This window comes from Myxocyprinus asiaticus, chromosome 46, assembly GCF_019703515.2.
Source record: "Myxocyprinus asiaticus isolate MX2 ecotype Aquarium Trade chromosome 46, UBuf_Myxa_2, whole genome shotgun sequence".
NCBI classification, from domain to species: Eukaryota; Metazoa; Chordata; class Actinopteri; order Cypriniformes; family Catostomidae; genus Myxocyprinus; species Myxocyprinus asiaticus.
In genome coordinates, this window is record NC_059389.1 from 12,090,014 (window position 1) to 12,112,500 (window position 22,487).

The 22,487-nt window shown below is 37.9% G+C and overlaps 1 protein-coding gene across 11 annotated transcripts in view; it reads right to left on the reverse strand.

Annotated features, from left to right (window-relative positions):
- Positions 1-8,820: 8,820 nt before the first annotated feature.
- LOC127435631 (Wilms tumor protein homolog) overlaps positions 8,821-22,487 on the reverse strand; it is a 30,223-nt gene continuing 16,556 nt past the window's right edge. For 3 of the 11 annotated variants that reach the window (XM_051689244.1, XM_051689241.1, XM_051689240.1), the window contains 5 exons: positions 15,176-15,275; positions 13,600-13,747; positions 12,497-12,586; positions 11,831-11,914; positions 8,821-11,268 (listed from right to left, as the gene is read on the reverse strand). In XM_051689244.1, coding sequence (XP_051545204.1) covers positions 11,147-11,268; positions 11,831-11,914; positions 12,497-12,586; positions 13,600-13,747; positions 15,176-15,275 — 544 coding nt within the window. In that variant the 3' untranslated portion in view covers positions 8,821-11,146. Of the gene's footprint in view, positions 11,269-11,813; positions 11,915-12,496; positions 12,587-13,599; positions 13,748-15,175; positions 15,279-22,487 lie in introns of those variants that run through there. The other 8 variants (XM_051689238.1, XM_051689243.1, XM_051689236.1 and 5 more) reach the window with 4 other exon arrangements.

Here is a 22,487-nt window from a genome sequence, read left to right on the forward strand (position 1 = left end):
TGTAACTGACTTTTCCTAAACAATTACTGATTTAAAAATGGATGTTATGTTAAAAATAACCAGAGATTCCCAGAAACTGTAATAGGTTGGAATAGAACAGGAATAGAAAACTGTCAAATGTCAAAACAACAGTCTGATATTGAATACAAACAATTCAGTGAATGCTAACATGAGTTTAAGAATTCATTTATTCTACGTGTGTAGATGTTGAAGCAAAGCAATACGATATTTACACATTTTGATCATGTGCCATTCATAAAGGTTCTCCCGGTATCGCCACCCCACTCTAGGTCTGTGCCCCATCTTGGCCACCCCAGTAAAAATGTCCTGGATACGCCACTGGCTGTCAGCTGAGGACATGTGAGGCATCTATTTCTCAAACTAGAGACTCTCAAACTGATGTACTTATCCTCTTGTTTAGTTGTATCTGGACCTTCCACATCTCTTTCTGTCCTTGTTAGAGCCAGTTGTCCTTTGTCTTTGAAGACTGTAGTGTACACCTTTGTATGATATCTTCAGTTTTTTGGCAATTTCAAGCATTGTATAGCCTTCATTCCTCAAAGCAATGATTGACTGATGAGTTTCTATAGAAAGCTGTTTCTTTTTTGACATTTTCAACCTAATATTGACCTTAAGACATGCCAGTCTATTGCATACTGTGGCATCTCAAAAACAAACACAAAGACAATGTCAAGCTTCATTTAATGAACCAAATAGCTTTCAACTGTGTTTGATATAATGGCAAGTGATTTTCTAGTACCAAATTAGCAATTTAGCATGATTACTCAAGGATATGGTGTTGGAGTGATGGCTGCTGGAAATGTCTAGATTTGATCAAAAATGACTTTTTTCAAATAGTGATGGTGCTGTTTTTTACATCAGTAATGTCCTGATTATACTTTGTGATCAGTTGAATGCCACTTTGGTGAATTAAAGTACCAATTTCCTTCCAAAACAGCAAAATCTGTACATTATTCCAAACGTTTGGCCACCAGTGTACTTAACGTTGAATTCACAACGAAAGGTCAAAAGTTAGTCCTGAGGTGAACATCTTTTCTTACAATGCCATTCATTCATATAAAAAGTAACGGAGACAAAACAATTTGACTATCAATAGCTACACTGTTTTGACTTTGCGGTTGTCTGCGTTATTCTCTCCTAGTTTCACCTGCAGCATACTGGTACTCCTTTCTAATATGAACTTTTCACTCTTAAAGACAGAATTAAAAAATGCTTGGGGAGCGCAGTTGTATTTACTGTGTTGATGAACTTCCTATTGAAACAAGAAGATTGGGTGGGACATATCGAAGGGCTCCCCAGCGGCATAGCTAGACCCTGGCTGATAGAGCTGAAGCCCTAGATCTTTTGTTAATAGCCCGAATGTTTTTTTGTGATATGAGAAAAAAAAAACAACAAGTTAATTACATCAGAGAACAAAAGCAACAAGGCAGGCTTTAATTCTGGCTTCACATGGAAGTGAATGGGGCCAATCTGTAAACATTAAAATACTCACTGATTTAAAAGTATACACGCAAGACATAAACAATATGCATGTTAAGATGATTTTAGTGTGATAAAATCGTTTATTTACATTTTCTGTGTAAATTTATTGCCAATTTTACAGCTTTGTTGCCATGATGATGTAACATTGTAAAGCCTAAAATCAAGATTATGCATCAAATGCTGTCAGTTGGGCTAAAGTTGTTTTAAACTCAGAATATTCCATAAATTTGGTGCTCCTGCATGAGATGCTGAAAAGACAGCGAGACACTTGTCAGTGTGAGTGGGCCCTAACAGACATATACCATACAAACTCAAATTTTGATTTAATTTTCATTTCTTTAAAGATGAAGGGTCTTCAATGGTTCTTTGTAGCACCTTAGTTTTTAGCAAAGAACACTCTTCTTATCAAGGACTATGGGGTTGCATAGCTTGATTTGGCTATATGGTTTGGAGATTGGAAACGTCATTGACATCAAAGGTTTATCACATACATTTTTTTGTTTCTTTACACCAGTTGGCGGTAGTTTTCTAAAGTGAACTAGATAATAGAAAATTCTTTGTGGAACTTTAAAATGGTTCTTCTAAGTTATCAGGCTCTTAAACTCTTTCTGTGTCTAAACTTTTTTAAGTGTGGATGTGTGGATATCTCAAAATTGGCTTACCCAGTTTATGGTCTTTTGGGTTTTAGAGAGTCTAAGCCTCAGCTTAGCATTGCAAGATTTGAACCAAAAATCTCAGCTATGGGTTGCATCAACTTTTTCTTACTTAACTGTCAATACATCCCAAGGCATTTTTTGTATTTTGTTTCAATAAGGAATTAAAGAGGTGTGGTCATTTAGGAGATTACATTACAAACAGTTGGGGCTTTAATTAGTTTTAATTAAAAAATGTGAATTTCTTGATGAATATTTACAGTTCTGTTATGTGTGACTATTGTAATGGGATATGGGCAAGATAATGGATTGCCAACAACATACTTTAGAAAGGTCAGTCTTGAAAACACACACACACACACACACACACACACACTCGCACAAACGTCCAAGAAGGAGCATATCTCACCCTCATACTGTATAGGCCTTGAGGAAGTGCAGAGGTAAGACTGATGACAGTGCCAGGATGGTGGAGAACTATTGCACAATGAAGAAACTGTGTCGGTTTGAGAGAGAGATAGAGAGAGTGAGAGAAAAGTCAAGGAGAAAATCTGTGCTGTGACTGATGGAATGCAGCCTCTATGGTAACAGTGAGGAGTGCCGTACCAGGGCCTTAACATCCAGTGGAACATCCACTGCCATTACAACATTACCCCAGAGGCCTGGTTCAGTTGAGGAGGCTTTCCCACACACACACTTTCACCTTCTGCTTTTGTGAACTCTGAATGTTATCTCAGACTTTTGTCCAGACTTTTGTATATCTTAGATTTTTTGTTTGCAGGTGCAGTTTTGCTGGAGCTTGCACCAGTTGTTGGGGAAACAAGTTGCTTCCGAAAGTTCATGAACACTGATATCAACCCCATTCAGCCGAATTACTGACAAACAGCATCACCCATCACACATTTTTGCATCAATTCAAGTGGAACACATTTCTCTCTAGCGCTCCTGATAGTGTATTGCACGAGCAGCCTCAGAGACTTGGGTTCTGGTCTTGTGGAAACCAGAAAATAATCACATTCAAATAAACAATGGTGAGTGCAATTTGGAGATAAAATTTTCCCTCTAAAGGCCCAAACATACTTCACGCAAGTACGCGAACGCAGACGCACTTTGCTACATAAGCTCGATTCTACGCATCATTGCGTAGTAAAATGTGTCAGCTCTCAATTCATAACCCAATACAAGTACACACTGCATTCTCTGCATTGCCGCAACAGTGGATTTTCTGTTTTCAGTCAACAACTGTCATGGTGGAGCAGCAGTCTGAGGAGAGTCTTGCTGAACAAGTTAGATTATACAAACATATTTACCACTCCTCGTCCCCTCTCCATTCGAATAAAACAGCAATTGAAAATGCTTGGCAAGAAATTGCAGCTTCCCTAAATTCTGATAACGACACTGTAAAGAGAAAATGGAAACAACTTCAGGACCGATTTGTCTGAGCCATGAAGAAATGGAAAGTCGTCCGAAGCGGAGATGCCACAACTAGCTATGGAAATCCAGTCATTTTGGACATGTTGGGATGGCTTTTTTACTTCATAAAACACCAGACCACAGAGTCAAATTTTCGTGATTCGGTTGCGTGGCGCCTAAAAAAAACCTCTATCACCCTCTTGTGGTGTGAGGTTTGTAACTGCCAGAGCAACGCAAAAGCGCACGTAAAGTATGTACAGTGGGACCACGCGTAGGCCATGCGTTGGCCAAGCGCTCGCGTCTGTGTTCGCATACTTGCGTGAAGAATGTTTCGGCCGTTAGATTACATTTCTACTCCACTGACGGTTAGGTTAAGGGTTGAGGTCTGGGTGTAGGGTGAATAAAATATGCATTTCTGTCAACTGTATTACATCATTTACAACTAAAAATACAACTCGCATTTGGCACCTCTCTGTGGACATTTACCCGGAAACCGGAACACACTCGTGACCATAAGTTCAACAACACTTCCAGCTTCTGCTACTTGGGGGCAGTGATTAAAAATTCAGTAAAAAACAGCCTGATGAAATCAAAGAATGAACGGGTGTTTTTCAGTTCGTTTCGGTGGTACGTAACAGCTTGCCTGGGCGAACTTTTAGGAAAACCTCTTTTTTGCACATCAGACTCTTTTATACCCCCATCTTTGCAGTACTATCAGTCATCATAAATCACAATAACAGAGTGTAATCAGCACATATTATGGCCACGTATAGCGTGTTAGCGCTTTAGCGACATAAATTCAGAATGTAAACAAGACAATTTAAACATTTTCTACAGCATATATATTACTTTAAATCATTATCGAGTGGTTAAAACAACTAAAAACAACTGACCTTATGTGAATTTTACTCATAGAATGAGGCATAAATCATTGATAACACATTTTATTGTCACATTTGTTAAGGTTTTACATGTAGCATCCTTATATTTAAATGTACTTCACAGTGGTGTAGCAGGTGTCTGAATGTTTGCAAACAGTGTACCGTTGCTCGGCTGTTTAGATCTTCTTTTTAGTTACCTTTTTATTTACCTTTTCTGTGTAAATTTATAGCCAATTTTACAGCTTTGTTGCCATGATGATGTAACATTGTAAAGCCTAAAATCAAGATTATGCATCAAATGCTGTCAGTTGGGCTAAAGTTGTTTTAAACTCAGAATATTCCATAAATTTGGTGCTCCTGCATGAGATGCTGAAAAGACAGCGAGACACTTGTCAGTGTGAGTGGGCCCTAACAGACATATACCATACAAACTCAAATTTTGATTTAATTTTCATTTCTTTAAAGATGAAGGGTCTTCAATGGTTCTTTGTAGCACCTTAGTTTTTAGCAAAGAACACTCTTCTTATCAAGGACTATGGGGTTGCATAGCTTGATTTGGCTATATGGTTTGGAGATTGGAAACATCATTGACATCAAAGGTTTATCACATACATTTTTTCGTTTCTTTACACCAGTTACACGGCTGTTTAGATCTTCTTTTTACCCTTGAACGAAGAACGGAGAAGAACTTCTCCAGAAGTACTGGGCCTTAAGCAAAAAGAGGCTGTGCATTAAAGTGACGTTACCCTCATTATGGAGTTTTGTTCTGCATGACACAAAACGGGGTGTCTAAAGCCCCCTTAAAGGTGCTGTAAGCGATTTTAACCTCTCTAGAACTTCCACGAGCTGAGTCACACCCGCTTTTTCCAAAGCCCCACCCTCTAAAGAGCAAGGAGCTTGGTTGAGACCGACACTGAGCAGAAGCAGTTGTCAAACACAGCAGTAGCAAAATAGTGCCCTCAATGATCTGCTGCAACTACAACACTATAAGAACGCGCAGAATGATTGACAGGCAGAAAACATCAAAGACCGTGGACACATTTTTGTTTAATGTTTACAGAGTCTAGTGCTGTGACAGAGACTGGTGAGGGGTTCTGCACCAGATGAGCAACTGCCTTTGAGTTGAATGGGAATAGTATGGATAGCTTTCTCCAGATATTATAGAGCTCTGTAGTATATTTGTTATTGTACAGCATCTTTTAAAATGGCTTATCCAATCAGATTTTAAGGTCAGAGCTCTGAACATTTCATGTGTGGTATCCATAATGGCATAGATGTTAATGTTAGCCTATACAATAGCACAAGGAAGATAATCACAGCACAAACACATAGTAAGACTAAAGCAAACAATTAAGAAAGACAAAAAAGAGTTCTTGTTCATCTTAAATAATAACCCATAGATGTAATTACACCACAATTAGCCCTAACAACCTCACCGGCTAGCCACATCTAATCCCATAATGGCTGCCCATCTCCTTAACCAAACCTCCTGATAAACAAGCACATGTGAGGCAGAGGGTCAGGGATCTACCTAACTCATCTTAACTCTTAGTCTATCCTCTGTTCCTACCGATAATTTATCTCTTTCTCTCTCCCTTATCTTATCCCGTGAATGAACGGGCTCACTGATCGACCACCGCTAGGGTCATAAAGGTGTCGTGGGCACGGCCAGCTGCTCTGGTCGAGGGAGAAGCTCAGGGTGTTATCAGAGTAAAATCGGCCCGTAGAATTTACAAGCTGTCTCTTGTGTGGGGTGCTTTTTCATCCCAAGCTCTTCACCTTTATATAAGGTGTTCATACTTTTTTATGTACAGTAAAACGGCCATCAAAATTTGGACAAACCTGCTCATTTTTTTCACATTTTTGAATAATGGTAATCAAAACTATGAAATATCAATGTAATGTACTGTAGTGACCAAAAATGTATATAAATCAAAATCTTATATTTTATCTTATATTTTTGCTTCTTCAAAGTAGCCATCCACAGGTATGCTACCTGGGATGCTTTTTTAAACCATATTGAAGGAGTTCCTATGAATGCTGGGCACTTGATTGCTGCTTTTCCTTTACAATCCGGTCCAAATCATCACTTTAATTAAAGTTTTTTTTATAAACGTAAATAGGTGCACTTTATGCTTGTCTACTAAATGAATTTCAAGCCTCTATGTATAATTCTTTCAATCAGAAGGTTTTTAAGATTATGAGAAACATAAATTCAGTAATGAATTTGTTATGACCATTATGACCAAACCTTTAACTGGTACTGCAGTTGTTGGAGTTCTCTGAGTGGTAATGGTTAGGCACATGAATGTTAAAGTGTGTAGAAATCATCAGAAAGCTGTTGTTTTCATGGAGGTTCCATTTACAAAAAGTGATGACCAACAGGTCAAAATTAAAATATCAGGTTCTAATTATGAATTCTAACTAGATATATTCTAGTTGTGATATATTTTTAAGGCACTCCAAGGAATAACTTGGTTAATGATCATCATAAAGATAATTAATTCCGAACTAAATTTAATCTAAAGCGTTTGGCAGGCTGAATCTAAACTAGAGCATAAACAGAATATTTTATGTGTTAACTTTATTTTAGAAGATCAATAAAAGAGTGTTGTCTAAATGTACTGGAAGGAAGAAATCACTACAGGTTTTCCAAGAAAGCTTTTTTAATACATGAGAAAGATGGAGCAAAAATCGAAAAAGACTGTTATGCATCAATGCAAGCTTTCTTTCTGAGGTATTATTCAATGGTTCAGCAACTGTTTTATCAAATTAAGGCTTCTTTCGTACGTCTGACGGGACTGAAATGCCTCTAAAACTTCAAGGCTAAAGACTTTAGTCAAGTTTTTATAAGCCTTTGGAAGGATCATAGAGAAGAGAGTTCAGTGAGAGTGTGAGTTTCTTTCATCTTATGGTATCAGAGCCAAAAAACAGGCTGCTGATTAGACTTTTTTTTTTCTTTTTTTTTTTTTTTTTACAGTGAGATGAGGAAAAAATGAAGAAGAGTATACAGAGTGAATGAGAAATTGAGTTAAATGAATAGTTCACCCAAAAATTAAAATTATGTAATTTACTCACTCTCACATTTTTCCAAACCCGTATTACTTTCTTTCTTCCATGCAACACTAAAGAAGACATATTTAAAGAATACACTAGACACTCTTTGCAATTTGTCCTCTATATTCCAAGTCTTCTGAAGTCAAACGATAGCTTTGTGCAAGTATGTAATTTTTTGTTTTTGCATGGAAAAGAGTGGCCAGTACATTCTTCAAAAGTGTTCTTTTGTATTTTACTAAAGAAAGAGTCATATGAGTTTGGATCAACACGAGACAGAATTTTTATTTTTGGGTGAACTATTCCTTTAAAATCAGGAATTGCAAGACTTGGTCTGTCATTTTTTATCCCCAGACCCATTAAGTCCCCTGGCCAAGAACTATCAAATACAAGACTGCTAGTCATTGGTCATTCCAAGCTGTTGTAGTACTAAAGTTTCATCCGCCTTCTTCCTTTGAAGATCCCTGTATTTCCATTGACAAAAGACCAATGATCTTTTCGATTAAAGTGGCGAGTATAAACGCACCCCAAGTCCGTTGGAAGTGGACTGTGCCGGAGTTACACAAAGCAGCCACCTTGCCTTCAAAGGGCACTCCAAGCAATCTAGGATAGAGATTAAACGCTGTCTCTGTGAGATATAGCGGGACTTTTCGGCATGAGTAATTGGGTGGAGAAGTGTGCTGATTTATGCAACACTGGGGGCCACGCAAATTGTTGAAGGTGGAAAAGGCTAGACGTCCATGACTTGGGCTCTAGATAAAGCTAAAATATCAGCAGATTGCTGTACATTTTCATGGGTGTTTTCATTTAGAGTATGGACATTTGAAAGGAGGGATTTTGTTGAGTGAAACAAAATCTCGGTTTTATATGACTTGAAGAGTTTCACAATGAAAAAGTTTATGTCTCTCCTTATTTGATATCCAAATACATTTTTTCAGCACTTTAAAGGGATACTTCGCCCAAAATTTTAAATTATGTCACTATTTGTCCACCCTCATGTTGTTTTAATCCCATATGACTTTCTTCCGTGGAACACAAAGGCAGAATAAGAGACTCAGTCACCATTCATTTTTATTGTTTGAAAAAAATGCAATGAAAGTGAATGGTGACTGAGACTAGCATGCTGTCTAAAATCTAATTTTTTTGTTCCACGGAAGAATGAAAGTCATATGGGTTTAAAGTAACATTTTTAGAACAGAATTTTGATTTTGGGGGGAACTATCCCTTTAAGAATATGACTGAATTTTAACAGCATGAAAAATGTAACTTATTTTAACATCCCTGTTTATCTGCCTGATAAATAAACTCAACATAAATGATGCCATATTGGAAAAGTTATAATTTAAAGCTTTTAAACACATGAAAACAGCTTAGATAAACAATATAGAGTCAACAACTATTTAAAGATTTTCTCTCCACAACTTTAACCAACAGCGGTAAATTCAGAGCAGTATTGGAGCTTCAGATTTAATCTAGTTAATGCAGAGTTTTATTAAAAAAAAAAAAAAAAAAAAAAAAAAAAACAGAATGTAAATATATAAGACATACATTTGCAATCACAATTATTCAACCTCTCTGACCAGCAATACATTCTGAGTGATGTGAATTAAAACACATCAACTAAAACCTCAGTAAACAGTCAAAGTAAGTTTTTAATACACATTTGAGTGATTTTGAGAACAAAGAGTTCAGTTTACCCAAATTTTCAAATAAAAAATAACTAATTCTCTTCACAAATGTCATGTCAAAAATATTCAACCCCCAAAGTCAATCATTTGTGGAGCATCCTTTATCCTTAATAACAGCAAATAAATGTTTCAGGTAAGTGTTCTCAGGCTTCGGACACCTCTCTATTAGAATTTTTACACATTTCTCACAAGCAAAATCTTCCAGCTCATTGACATTCTTTGGTTTCTGTGCTGCCACTGCTTCCTTGAAATCCCAACAAAGGTTTGGAATGGGATTTTAATGATGGACTGAAAGGGCCATTTAAGCACGTTCCACGACCTATCCATGAACCAGATTTTGGACAACTTGGATGTATCCTTGGTGTTATTGTCTTGCTGGAAAGTCCAGTGATCACCGAGTTTCAATTTACACACTGAAGGCATCACATTTTTCATGCCAAAATGGCCTGATACCTGAAAGAATCCATGGTGTCAGTCACATAGTCAGGATAGCCGTTTCCTGCAGCCACAAAACACCCCCATTACAGGACTGACCCACCTCCATGCTTGACTGTGGGGATGGTGTCGTTCTTGTCATCACCTTGTCATCTTACTCCAGACGTACTGCTGAACCATGGGTCTAAAACTCATTTTCAGTTTAGTGTCATACGTCTATAAAACCTTCCTCCAGGACTCCACAGGTCTTTCCTACTTCTTTCCTATTACTTCTTGAATATTCAAATCAACATTTCCCTTGGTGAAGTTTTGCTTTCTTCTACATCCCAATAAGGTTGCTGTTGTAACATATTTAAAAAATGTATGAATGGCGCTGCCAACTTTGTCTATTGGATATTGAAGTGCCTTGGAAATTTACTGTTAGCCATGACCTTTCTTGTGTAATGAAATAATCTCCTCTATTAGCTTTTGAGACAGCTTATTTTTAATTGCATTTTTTGCATTGAAATACATTTTTTGCTTACAGCGCTAAACTTAAATTTTAAAACTTAAATAAGTGCCATTGCAGATTGATGACTTAATTTTGTTTTCAAACAATTACTTGTGTAGTCTTACATATTTAAGAAACAGCTACATGCAATAGGGGTTGAATAATTATGACATGGCTGTATTTAAAAAAAAAAAATCCTGCTATTTAGAAATATTAGGTTATATATTCACACTACGACTTTGAATGTGTCACTCAACTGATATAGATGTAGTTTAAAAATTCTGGGTCATCAGAAAAGCTTACCTTTGTAAATCCTTACTGTCTTGGGGGGGGGGGGGGGTTGCTGAATAATTTCGATTGCAACTGTATACATTAAAATAGAGCTCATTGAAAAACAAGAAAAACAAAAACATTTTCATCTAAACACTTTTCACATTTCTTTCCTTTACTTATGAGTCATTTTTCCCATTTTTGCCTGTTTGATTTTTTTGGTGTTGGCTGAGGATTGAAACTAATATTTACAACTTGACCACAAATGCTCAGCCACATAGCCAGTGTGACCTGCTCATAAATTAACTGGGGAGGTCAAAGAGAGTGGATTTTTACAAATGGCATGGACAAGCACTTAAGTGGAGAGTGGTTCACAATTTCAGATACAACATACAAAAGCTGTTGGATAAAGTTTGAATGGGTTTTACCAGGGGGAAAAAAGTTACATTTTAATTTACAAAAAAATAAAACGTAATAAATTAGTCTGGAAACTGCTGACAACAACTAAATTAACTGTTAGATACATAATATTTCACATCTCAATCAAAAATCTCATAAAAGACATGATAAGGTTCCCTCATTGGAAACAGACGTTTTAATATTGACACTGTGATGGTGTATTAGGGCCAGTTACGAGTTGCCATTAGGGGATGCTGCACATGCAGATAAACAGCCATTTCAGCCTCTTGCACTACATGAAATAATTTTTTCAAAGTGCCACTTTAGGGTTAGTACTATTATAAAGAAAAAACAGTTCAATCAGATGGCCAGCTGCAACTTTGTCAAATTCCTCTGGTGCATGTTGTGGTGCCGTACAAGCTCATCAGACCTGGCAAACTTTTTCTGACAGTTTGGCCATCTGCAGTTGAATGGTTTCTCACCTGTGACGAGAGAGATAAAGAGGATAAAGACATTACAATGGAATCTGAAACTAAAAGTAGAGAATTTAAAGGAATATCATCATGATAAAATAATAATTAGGTCACTTTAGAGTAATTCAGGCCAAAGGTCAACTGATTTTTCAGTACAAACTGAAAGCATAGTGCATAAAGGAATAGTTCACTCAAAAATGAAAATTCTGTTATCATTTACTCACCTGCATGTTGTTCCAAACATGTATGACTTTCTTTTTCCCATGGATCACAAAAGGAGATTTTAGGCAGAATGACAGCTTCAGTCACCATTCATTTTAATTGCATCTTTTTTCCATACAGTTAAAGTGAATGGTGACTGAGGCTGTCAGACCATAACATTCCTTAAGTGTTACTCAGAGAAAAGAAGCTCATACGACATTAGGGTGAGTAAATGATAACAGAATTGTCATTTTTGGATGTACTATCCCTTTAAGAAAACAGTGACCTCAGAAAATTCGAATATCCATAAAAGAGTGTAAAGAGAGGAGCGAATCATGAAAAAATTAAAAGGTTTACGCACTTGTTTTACCTGTATGTGTCCGGGTGTGGGTCTTAAGGTGGTCTGACCGTGAGAACTTTCTCTGACAGGTTTCGCACTGGAATGGCTTAACGCCTACACACACACACACACACACAGGAACATACATGTGTGGTCACACACACACAAGGAGAGAGTACAGGCTACAGTAGAAGCCAGAAAAGAGGCCATGCCAAAAGGTGTCAGACTGAAAGAATTGTCTCATATTAAGTATGTGCAACCAAAAGTCAATGTCCAAAGAGAGTATATCCAGTATAGCAATACATCAGCAAACACATTCACTATATGTGGCTGATTCAGGAACTCATAAAACTTGTTAAAGCGCATGTAAGATTTTCACACACTTGGAATGCAAGTGAATATGTAATCATTTATCCAAGCTTAAGGCAGACTACATTATGTTATCACATTTGTTTTGTAAGTGATATGGGGGACCGAATGAAAGCATTAGCATAATTCTGCTTTTTGAGGCAGTCAGTGTGTTTTGAGATATTGTAGGGAGATTTTTAGGGGACTTAGATATAGGGTTGAGGGTTCTATTGATGGAAGATCTGAAATAAGCCTTTTTATCCTCTACCGAATAGTTCCATATGCTATGGAGAAAGTACTAGAGGAAAATAGGAAGATATAGAGAATATAAGGCACATGGAGGCAAACCTGTGTGTCTTCTCTGGTGCCTTTTTAGCTGGTCTGATCTGGAGAATCTGCGACCACAGTCTGTGAAGTCACACTGATAAGGTTTCTCCCCTATGAGTTTAATACAACCAAACACATTTTATTGATTATATTAGAATTATGGGTAGTTGACATTAAATATAAGCTGTTACATAATTGCCCTGCAGTGTGACATGCAATAATTAATCTAAAAGCATAATTTTCTAAATATTTTATAATTAATATTATAAAACAATATATAACAAATTATAATCTTATAAATAATTATATTTATTTGTAATATAATTATTTATATTATTGATTATTAATGTTTTATTATTTATATTTATTATAATCATATATAGTTAATCAAGTTTTTTATTCCTTATATTAAGTGAGAGACCACATGGAATATTTATACTTTTAAATGTATTTGCAAAATCACACTGCAGGACCATTTAAAATGACCTGGTTAAAGCAAAATGTAATTAAAAATGGTGAAAAACATAAAATAAATGGTGACCAGTTACAGGAACCAATATATACACTTTCCTTTTAACACACACTCACTCTAGAACACTATGGTCCTAATAAAGTGCCTGACATGTTCTACTGCTGTTGTAGCCCATCCGCCTCAAGGTTCAACGTGTTGTGCATTCTGAGATGCTATTCTGCTCACTACAAGTGACTGTCTGAGTTACCGTAGACTTTCTTTCAGCTCGAACATGTCTGGCCATTCTCTGTTGACCTCTCTCATCAACAAGGTGTTTCCGTCCACAGAACTGCTGCTCACTGGATGTTTTTTGTTTTTGGGACCATTCAGAGTAAACTCAAGAGACTGTTGTGCGTGAAAATGATGTGAGCATTAACTGAAGCTCCTGATTGTATGCATTGTACTGCCGCCACGCAATTGGCTGATTAGATAATCGCATGAAAAATTAGGTGTAGAGGTGTTCCTAATAAAGTACTGGTGAGGGTATATGTACAGTAAATTTTCATCTAAAATCTTGATGTTAAACAAAAAAAAAATCACTGAAATGCATCAGCAACCCTTGACACAGTTTGAGTAGATGCACTAATAGGAACTTGTCCTTAAAAATATTTACCTGTGTGTTTACGACTATGCATCTGTAAGTGAGACAGTTTAAAGTATCTTTTGTTGCAGCCCGGGTAGGCGCACATGAACGGCCTTTTCTCGTTGGTCTCAGATGAACGCACTATGGCAGGGGTAATGCCTGGAACTCGTCGCACATCCTGTGAGAAAATCGACAAAATTCAAATCATGTTGCTATAAACAGTGGGCAACATAAATCCATGTTCAAAGCCTGTGCAATAACTAGGGGGGAAAACACTAATGATTAGCATGCCCAATCGGTTCATTACTGCAGAATTAGCTGTGAAATGATCATTCAGATTTACCCATGCCACTGATATGGGCTCTAACTGTGAACAGTTAGTCACGGACATTAGCCAGACCCTATTTCACTGCTTCACTCCCCCCGTCCTCCCGTTCCCCTCATTTGCCCGCTGCTAAAGCCCATCTGCTCTTAATTAAGTAGCGCTTAGCATAATGGCGTTTCCGTACGCTGACACGGTAATGAATGTGTGTTAAGTGCTATTGATAAGTAAATTACTAAACTGTTCTACAGCTGTAGTGCCAGACTTATATACAGCATTGACCCCACAGGGATGATAACACAACAGGCAAAGCCATACACCCCAGCGGGCTAACAAGCTACGTTTGATTTGTTGGTGAAGGTCAAGTTCAGATTAGCTATATAGTCTATTTTTGGGATCCAAAAGTCAGAGATTTTCTCTTAAACCTGAAAATAAATGATGACTTAATAGATCTTGGAAATTAAAAAATTAATATTTGCGATACTAGTTAACTATTTTGTACAAAAGGTCAAATTTCCTTGCTTCCATTAAAGCACACAAGATGCTCTTTGGTACAGTACATTCTCAAATCATGCTGGGATAACATGGATCATCAGATTTTGCACAAACTTTAAACTTTCTATCTTTCTGTCTGTCCGTCCGTCCGTCCGTCCGTCTGTCTATCTATCTAAATCATTCTAAGGCTCATCACTCTCTAATACAACAAAGAGAGAGAAAGTAAACAAAGAAGTGAAGAAAGGCATCCCATTCTGAACGAGAACAGCTCTGGAGTATCTCTTCTTTACTGCTTTAAGACTGCTGACAGACAATAATTAAGACCTAATGATTTATATGCATGAGCAGCAGGCAACTGGAAACTACAGCTTTATGGCTAATGGACTTTTTAAAGTGATTCCTCTTGCCTTTTCATCCTCAAATGCCTTTCAAATGTCTCTGCTATTCTGGAATGGGGCTGTTTCCTCTCGCATAGCCTTCTCATTGAGTCACACTCTTTTTTTCGTCTTCTTTTTATATTGCATCTGTCTCTTTTTATATTAGTTATTTAAGACTTTGTATCACACTTCAAAATCTAGTTTTGTTTTCTTTTTTATCAGTACATAATTTTAGCTAGTTATACAATCAACCTTTTATTGAGGGTTGTGTATGAGGTGTGTGTCAGTCTGTGTGTGTCTGTGTGTGCCGTGGCCTGACCTTGGCACAGTATGAGCACATCTCAAGAGGACAGTGAAACTTTGTGTGTCCTGAGAGTGAACTCTAGTGGGCTGTGAGCAGGGATATACTGACCTGAATGCCTCTGAAGACGCCGTGAGTGTGGATGCGGTACTGTGTGCTGCAGCTGTAGACCATGGGCGTGCTGGGGTCGCTCTCGTAACCTGCTCCATGGCTGCTTGAGTTTAAAGGGGGAGAATAGTTTTGTTATTTTTCTTAGCTGGAATAAAGTAGCCTATATGAGATTTACTATAACATGAGCTTATGAGTATTCAAAAAGCAGGAAATACAATCAACACTCAAAAGATGTCTGTGCACTGCACAAAATCGTTTGTGGCCTGCCCCATTATTTTGAGTCAATCTGTCCTATAACAATTTGAGTTTTATGTACTAAAGTATAAAAACAATTTTTTTTTTTTTTTTACTATTATATCTCAACAAAGTTATGGAATAGATAATTAATAATTATCAATAATGCTGAGACTTTCTTTTTTTTTTTTTTACTTTAATGCATAAAACTTGTTTTTGTCTTGTTTTCTAGAACAAATATCTAAAGATCCTTCAAATAAGATATATTTACTTGAGAAGCATAATTGTGCAAAATAATATGATTTGCTGTTAGAGAATATATTTTTAATTAAGTTAATTTTTCTTAATCCACTTGCCATTTTTTTTTTTATTTTTTTTTTTAAGCATAAATCTGACAAATTTTGTGAGTTTGATGATTAAAACAAGAAAAAGAAACTTTTCCAATTGGAAAGAAAAATAAACAACAAGATACATGTACAGGTGCATCTCAATAAATTAGAATGTCGTGGAAAAGTTCATTTATTTCAGTAATTCAACTCAAATTGTGAAACTCGTGTATTAAATAAATTCAATGCACACAGACTGAAGTAGTTTAAGTCTTTGGTTCTTTTAATTGTGATGATTTTGGCTCACATTTAACAAAAACCCACCAATTTACTATCTCAAAAAATTAGAATACGGTGACATGCCAATCAGCTAATCAATTCAAAACACCTGCAAAGGTTTCCTGAGCCTTCAAAATGGTCTCTCAGTTTGGTTCACTAGGCTACACAATCATGGGGAAGACTGCTGATCTGACAGTTGTCCAGAAGACAATCATTGACACCCTTCACAAGGAGGGTTAGCCACAAACATTCATTGCCAAAGAAGCTGGCTGTTCACAGAGTGCTGTATCCAAGTATGTTAACAGAAAGTTGAGTGGAAGGAAAAAGTGTGGAAGAAAAAAGATGCACAACCAACCAAGATAACCGCAGCCTTATGATTGTCAAGCAAAATCGATTCAAGAATTTGGGTGAACTTCACAAGGAATGGACTGAGGCTGGGGTCAAGGCATCAAGAGCCACCACACACAGACATGTCAAGGAATTTGGCTACAGTTGTCGTATTCCTCTTGTTAAGCCACTCCTGAACCACAGACAACGTCAGAGGCGTCTTACCTGGGCTAAGGAGAAGAAGAACTGGACTGTTGCCCAGTGGTCCAAAGTCCTCTTTTCAGATGAGAGCAAGTTTTGTATTTCATTTGGAAACCAAGGTCCTAGAGTCTGGAGGAAGGGTGGAGAAGCTCATAGCCCAAGTTGCTTGAAGTCCAGTGTTAAGTTTCCACAGTCTGTGATGATTTGGGGTGCAATGTCATCTGCTGGTGTTGGTCCATTGTGTTTTTTGAAAACCAAAGTCACTGCACCCGTTTACCAAGAAATTTTGGAGCACTTCATGCTTCCTTCTGCTGACCAGCTTTTTAAAGATGCTGATTTCATTTTCCAGCAGGATTTGGCACCTGCCCACACTGCCAAAAGCACCAAAAGTTGGTTAAATGACCATGGTGTTGGTGTGCTTGACTGGCCAGCAAACTCACCAGACATGAACCCCATAGAGAATCTATGAGGTATTGTCAAGAGGAAAATGAGAAACAAGAGACCAAAAAAATGCAGATGAGCTGAAGGCCACTGTCAAAGAAACCTGGGCTTCCATACCACCTCAGCAGTGCCACAAACTGATCACCTCCATGCCATGCCGAATTGAGGCAGTAATTAAAGCAAAAGGAGCCCCTACCAAGTATTGAGTACATATACAGTAAATGAACATACTTTCCAGAAGGCCAACAATTCACTAAAAATGTTTTTTTTTATTGGTCTTATGATGTATTCTAATTTTTTGAGATGGTGAATTGGTGGGTTTTTGTTAAATGTGAGCCAAAATCATCACAATTAAAAGAACCAGAGACTTAAACTACTTCAGTCTGTGTGCACTGAATTTATTTAATACACGAGTTTCACAATTTGAGTTGAATTACTGAAATAAATGAACTTTTCCACGACATTCTAATTTATTGAGATGCACCTGTATATTCTCTAAAATAACAGGTCTCACAGTTTAGGTTCTCAAGTAAATTTATCTTGTTTTAAGCATTTTTTTGATAGCTTTACTGGAAAATGGGACAGAAATACTGATTAAAAAATATTTTCTTTATCATACGAAAATTGACTTATAACACTTATAACATTTACAATGACTGGACACTTGATTTGTAAAAAAAAATTCATGTTAAAATGAATATGTCTTAAACTAAATTAGAGCTCGCATAAACTAGAATATGACGACCACATCTATGTCAAGTAATGAAAAACATCAACAACTGAAACACCCTTCAGCAATTATTCATAAAATGCTGTGTTACTTCATAACTTTTCCCTTTATGCACCACAGCAGATGCCTTTCTTCCTATATCTCTGCATGCATTATTTCACAAGGTTTAGCTGTCATATAGAGGCAAAGCTAGATATGAAATACAAAGTTATCACTTTGCAACTCATTCTGACATTAAGAAAAATTGCTCCCTGTTCCAAAGTGCAATATTTTTGCCCCAAAAATTTGAGGTAGGGCTAGTCAGAGAGATGAATGGGGAATGTGTGGTCTTGCTCTCTGCTGAACTTCTTCCTGAACCTCAGCAGTATACCTCTTAATGTGATGCTGTAAATACATGTTTTTAGTGTCTACCAGGACAATTATAGACCATACATCCCTTCTGAATGTCATGGCCACACAGTATGGAAACTTTGCAGTGATGTAAATAGTAGGGTACAATGGGGCTAAAGGCCCCGCGGGGGAAAAGGCTCATTTGATTTTATTTTCTCCCAAAACACTAAATAGGAACAAAACCTACCACAGCACTTTCCCAAACACCTGTTTGTCACTATGCACTGCAAAATGTACCTGATCCATGAGATCTTTGTGTGTGGTGTCTAAAGGTTGATCTTGAGGCAATTTGATTTAATTTTTTAGATTTTTTTTAAATGTTGCAAATTTATGTAGCTAATGAAAATCCGTGAAATGAATTTGTTTTGAAACAAAATACTTATTTATCATTTTCATTTTTGTTCAAGGTCATCAAATTAAAAGTAAGTGAAATGATAGTATTTGGGGTAAAAATCCCCCTATTGCAGGGGCTAAAGGCCCCCATAAATCACATTGGTTTTCTTAAGTGGGGCGAATAGATTTGTCATGAAAAAAACACAAAGTGTTGTACCCCAAAACAACCATTATTATTTCTTCTTTCAATTTTGATACATTTTGTGACCAGAAAAAAAGTGAATTTTCCTTAAGGTGTGCCTTTAGCCTCGTTGTACCCTGCCGTTTTTTGTTTTGTTTGTTACTGTGAGGTTTATAGATGGGAATCAAAAGGAATTTAACTATTCTCATTTCTATTTCACTGAGAAATCCTGTTAAATCCCTCAACAATTTCTTAATTCTTAGAAATCTGAAGGAAGCACCAGATAATTTAAATCTGATCCAGTTTACACTGTAAGCTCACAACTCAGCTAAAAACATAATTTCTATTGCCACAATATGATCACACTGGAAGCTGAAATCAACCTGATTCTGACGAATTATTGACATGCGGCATCTCCCATCAGATATTTTTGCATCAATTCAAATATGTTTACTTTTTCCTGTGGCGCTACCGATAGCGCATAGCGCGAGCAGCCTCAAACAAATTGGTTCTAGTCCCATGAAAACTAGGAAGTTATCAGCATTCACATAATCAATGATGAGCATGATTCGGAGGTTGCATTTTCCCTCTAAGGTTATATTTTTACTGCACTAACAGTTAGATTTAGGGTTGGGGTTTGGGTTAATGCATATGGTTAATAAAATATGCATTCCTGTTGACTGTATTAAACTTACAGCTAAACACAACTTGCTTTTCAAGTCGCTTTTAGCGCCTCTCTGTGGACATTTCACCCGGAAATTTGACCGATTTTAGATGAACAACTTTCAACTTACTGCCACCAAGGGAACACAGTCAGAGTATTTTAGTACTGTGTTTTGTCCACACCAACATAAGAATGCAGGCGTTCAAGAACCATTAACTGACCGAACGTCACAAAAATAATTTGGTTACGGTATTTATTTATTTATTTAAAAAAATTAGACTAGAGAAACAAATGGTACTCGATTCCCAACACCAAAGATTTGTCATATGGAACAAAATTTTGTGTACTTAATATAACAGTTTATGAGGTAAAAAAGTTATCTTTGTCTCTGCAGTAAGTCCAGTCTAGCCAGGCAGAAAGACAAAAGCATCCTGGAGTAAATTTCCTCACAGTTCATTCATTCACCCAAGCCCAACCAAAAAGCTCTACCTTTGCAACAGACTAGGGATTTAGAGGTATGTAAAGAGCTATAGATAGTTGGATGTATAAGGAATGATTAAGTTTGGCTTGAGGAGCCACAGCAACGCTTCCATGGCAGCCCCCTTGAGATCGATCAGCGTGTCTGATTTTTCCTCAACCATAACCAGCCCCGTCCCTCTCATTTATCAGCATATGAATCATTCCGTCACCCAGGGCTCCACTGACTCTTTCGGGGAGGCTGGGGAGAGGTCACAGCCTCCTCCCTGCCTGGCCGAACATGACTGCGGATTTTCGCTTGGGTCCCAAGAGGAGTAGAAGCTGTCCCATTGTGCACTGATACACTTCCAATCCAGCTCCCCCCTGCACAGCTCTCTTCCTCCCGGCAGGCCGACGCTTTGCCTGGTCAAGGCTGAGGTGCCACTGGCAGAAATATATGGCAGGATATCGTTCTCTTGCCAGACAAAACAGAGGCTAATTCTGCATGTCTACGCTCATCTCTTTGGCAGAAACAAAAAGATGAGATGAAAGTTGGGGGAAAATGTTTTTGGGACATGAGAGGTTCTTGTGAACCTGGTCCAATTGAGATTATTACTGAAAAAATTGTTTTAAAGGTGAAGTGTGTCATTTTTACACTTGTATCCTAGCTTAATATGCAGAGACTATTATAAGTAATGCATTCATAGGTGAATTTTCCCAAAATGTGTAAACACTGTGGTGCTTTTAAAACATTGCTGTGTTTGGCTCATATGGCTCAACCAATGACGTGAGTTTGGGGGCGGGACTATCTGTTTTATTGACCAATGGAAGATGGGAAAGTGTTTGAGAAATGTGCTTGATCTTATGCTACCGAACTGGCTCCACTTTTGTTAAAGTTTATACTTTAATCATTAAAGAATGGAAAGCTTCCGCCAACCATGACACAAGCCCAGATCAGTCTGATTCTTAAAAAGTATAAAGATCCAAGCGAGTGTAAAAGTTACCATCCAATTTCAGATTATTTAACTCTGGACATTACATCATGATGGCACCGTGGATGGCCGCCTCAGTGTGGAGCGCTCCTATTGTTTTGTTGTTTTTGTTTGTTTGTTTAGTAATCTTTTTCCAGTCAGTTTTACCAGAGACGAACTGCTGAACATTCGACAGCATATACCAGTCAATCTTTTCCCAGATTTTGAATATTCGTACGTTTTGTTTGACATTTTAGTCGGAGATGCGGCCGTGTTGTTTAAACGCGTTATGAGATGCAGGCGAGGGAGATGAGCAGGCGCACTGGTCAAGCTCCGAGAGCGTGGCTTTCGAACAGTGTTGCCGAGCATTCATCTAGCAAATCTCTGCTCTCTCCCTAACAAAACGGACGAACTACATCTCCTCACCCGCACAAACAAGTACTTTTCAACCTCTGCTACCTTGTGCTTCACAGAAACCTGGCTGAGTGAAACCATTCCGGACAGCATGTTACATCTGCTGGGCTTTCAGCTGTTCAGAGTGGATCGCATCGCGGAGTTAACGGGGAAAACGAGAGGCGGTGGAACATGCTAACATCAGTGAAAGTTGGTGTACAGATGTAGCAACATTAAAGAAGATGTGCTGGCCTAATTTGGAAGCGCTCTTTATTAACTGTAAGCCTTTCTACTCACCACGGGAGTTTTCCTCGTTTATTCTGGTGAGTGTGTATATCACGCCAAATGCGTGTTTGAATGCCGTGCTGCAACAGCTGGCTGATCAAATCACAGACACAGAACAACAATACCCAGACTCAGTTATTATTATTCTTGGGGATTTTAACAAAGCAAACCTCACACGTGGACTGCCCAAATACAAACAGCACATTACATGCCCAACCAGAGACAGAAATATACTGGATCACTGCTACACAACAATAAAGGATGCATATCGCTCTGTTCCTAGAGCAGCTTTGGGACCTGATCACTGTCTGGTTCATCTTCTTTCAACCTACAGACAGAAATTAAAATCTGCTAAGCCTGTAGTAACAACTGTAAAGGGATGGACCAACAAAGCAGAGCTGGAACTACAAGCCTGCTTTGACTGCACTGATTGGAGTGTTTTTGAGGCTGGAGCCACAGACCTGGACGAGCTCACAGATACTGTTACATCATATATCAGTTTCTGTGAGGATATGTGCATTCCTACTAGGACAAATTTAACATTTAACAATGACAAACCATGGTTTACAGCAGAACTCAGGCAGCTTCGTCAGGTCAAAGAGGATGCTTACAGAGTTGGGGATAAAGTCTTGTACAATCAGGACAGGAACACACTGAATAAGGGAATCAGAGTGGCTAAAAGAAGATACTCTGAGAAGCTGAAAAACAAGTTTTCAGCTAACGACCCTGCATCAGTGTGGAGTCGCATGAAAACACTTAAGAATTACAGGACTTCTACCCCAACCCTTTGGTGGACCAACAACTGGCTGACGACCTGAATGTGGTCTACTGTAGATTTGAAAGGCCCAGTCTCACAACCCACACCCACTCTGACCTTCACTTAACACAAACACCAACACCTCCTGCAACCCCCCTCCTCCCCCCCTCCTGCTATTCAAACTGCACTTAAGATCTGTGAAGATGATGTGAGCCGCGTCTTTCGGAAACAAAAGACGAGGAAAGTTTCAGGCCCAGATGGTGTCTCACCAGCGTGTCTTTGATCCTGTGCTAACCAGCTGGCCCCCATCTTCACACAGATCTTCAATAGATCACTGGAGCAAT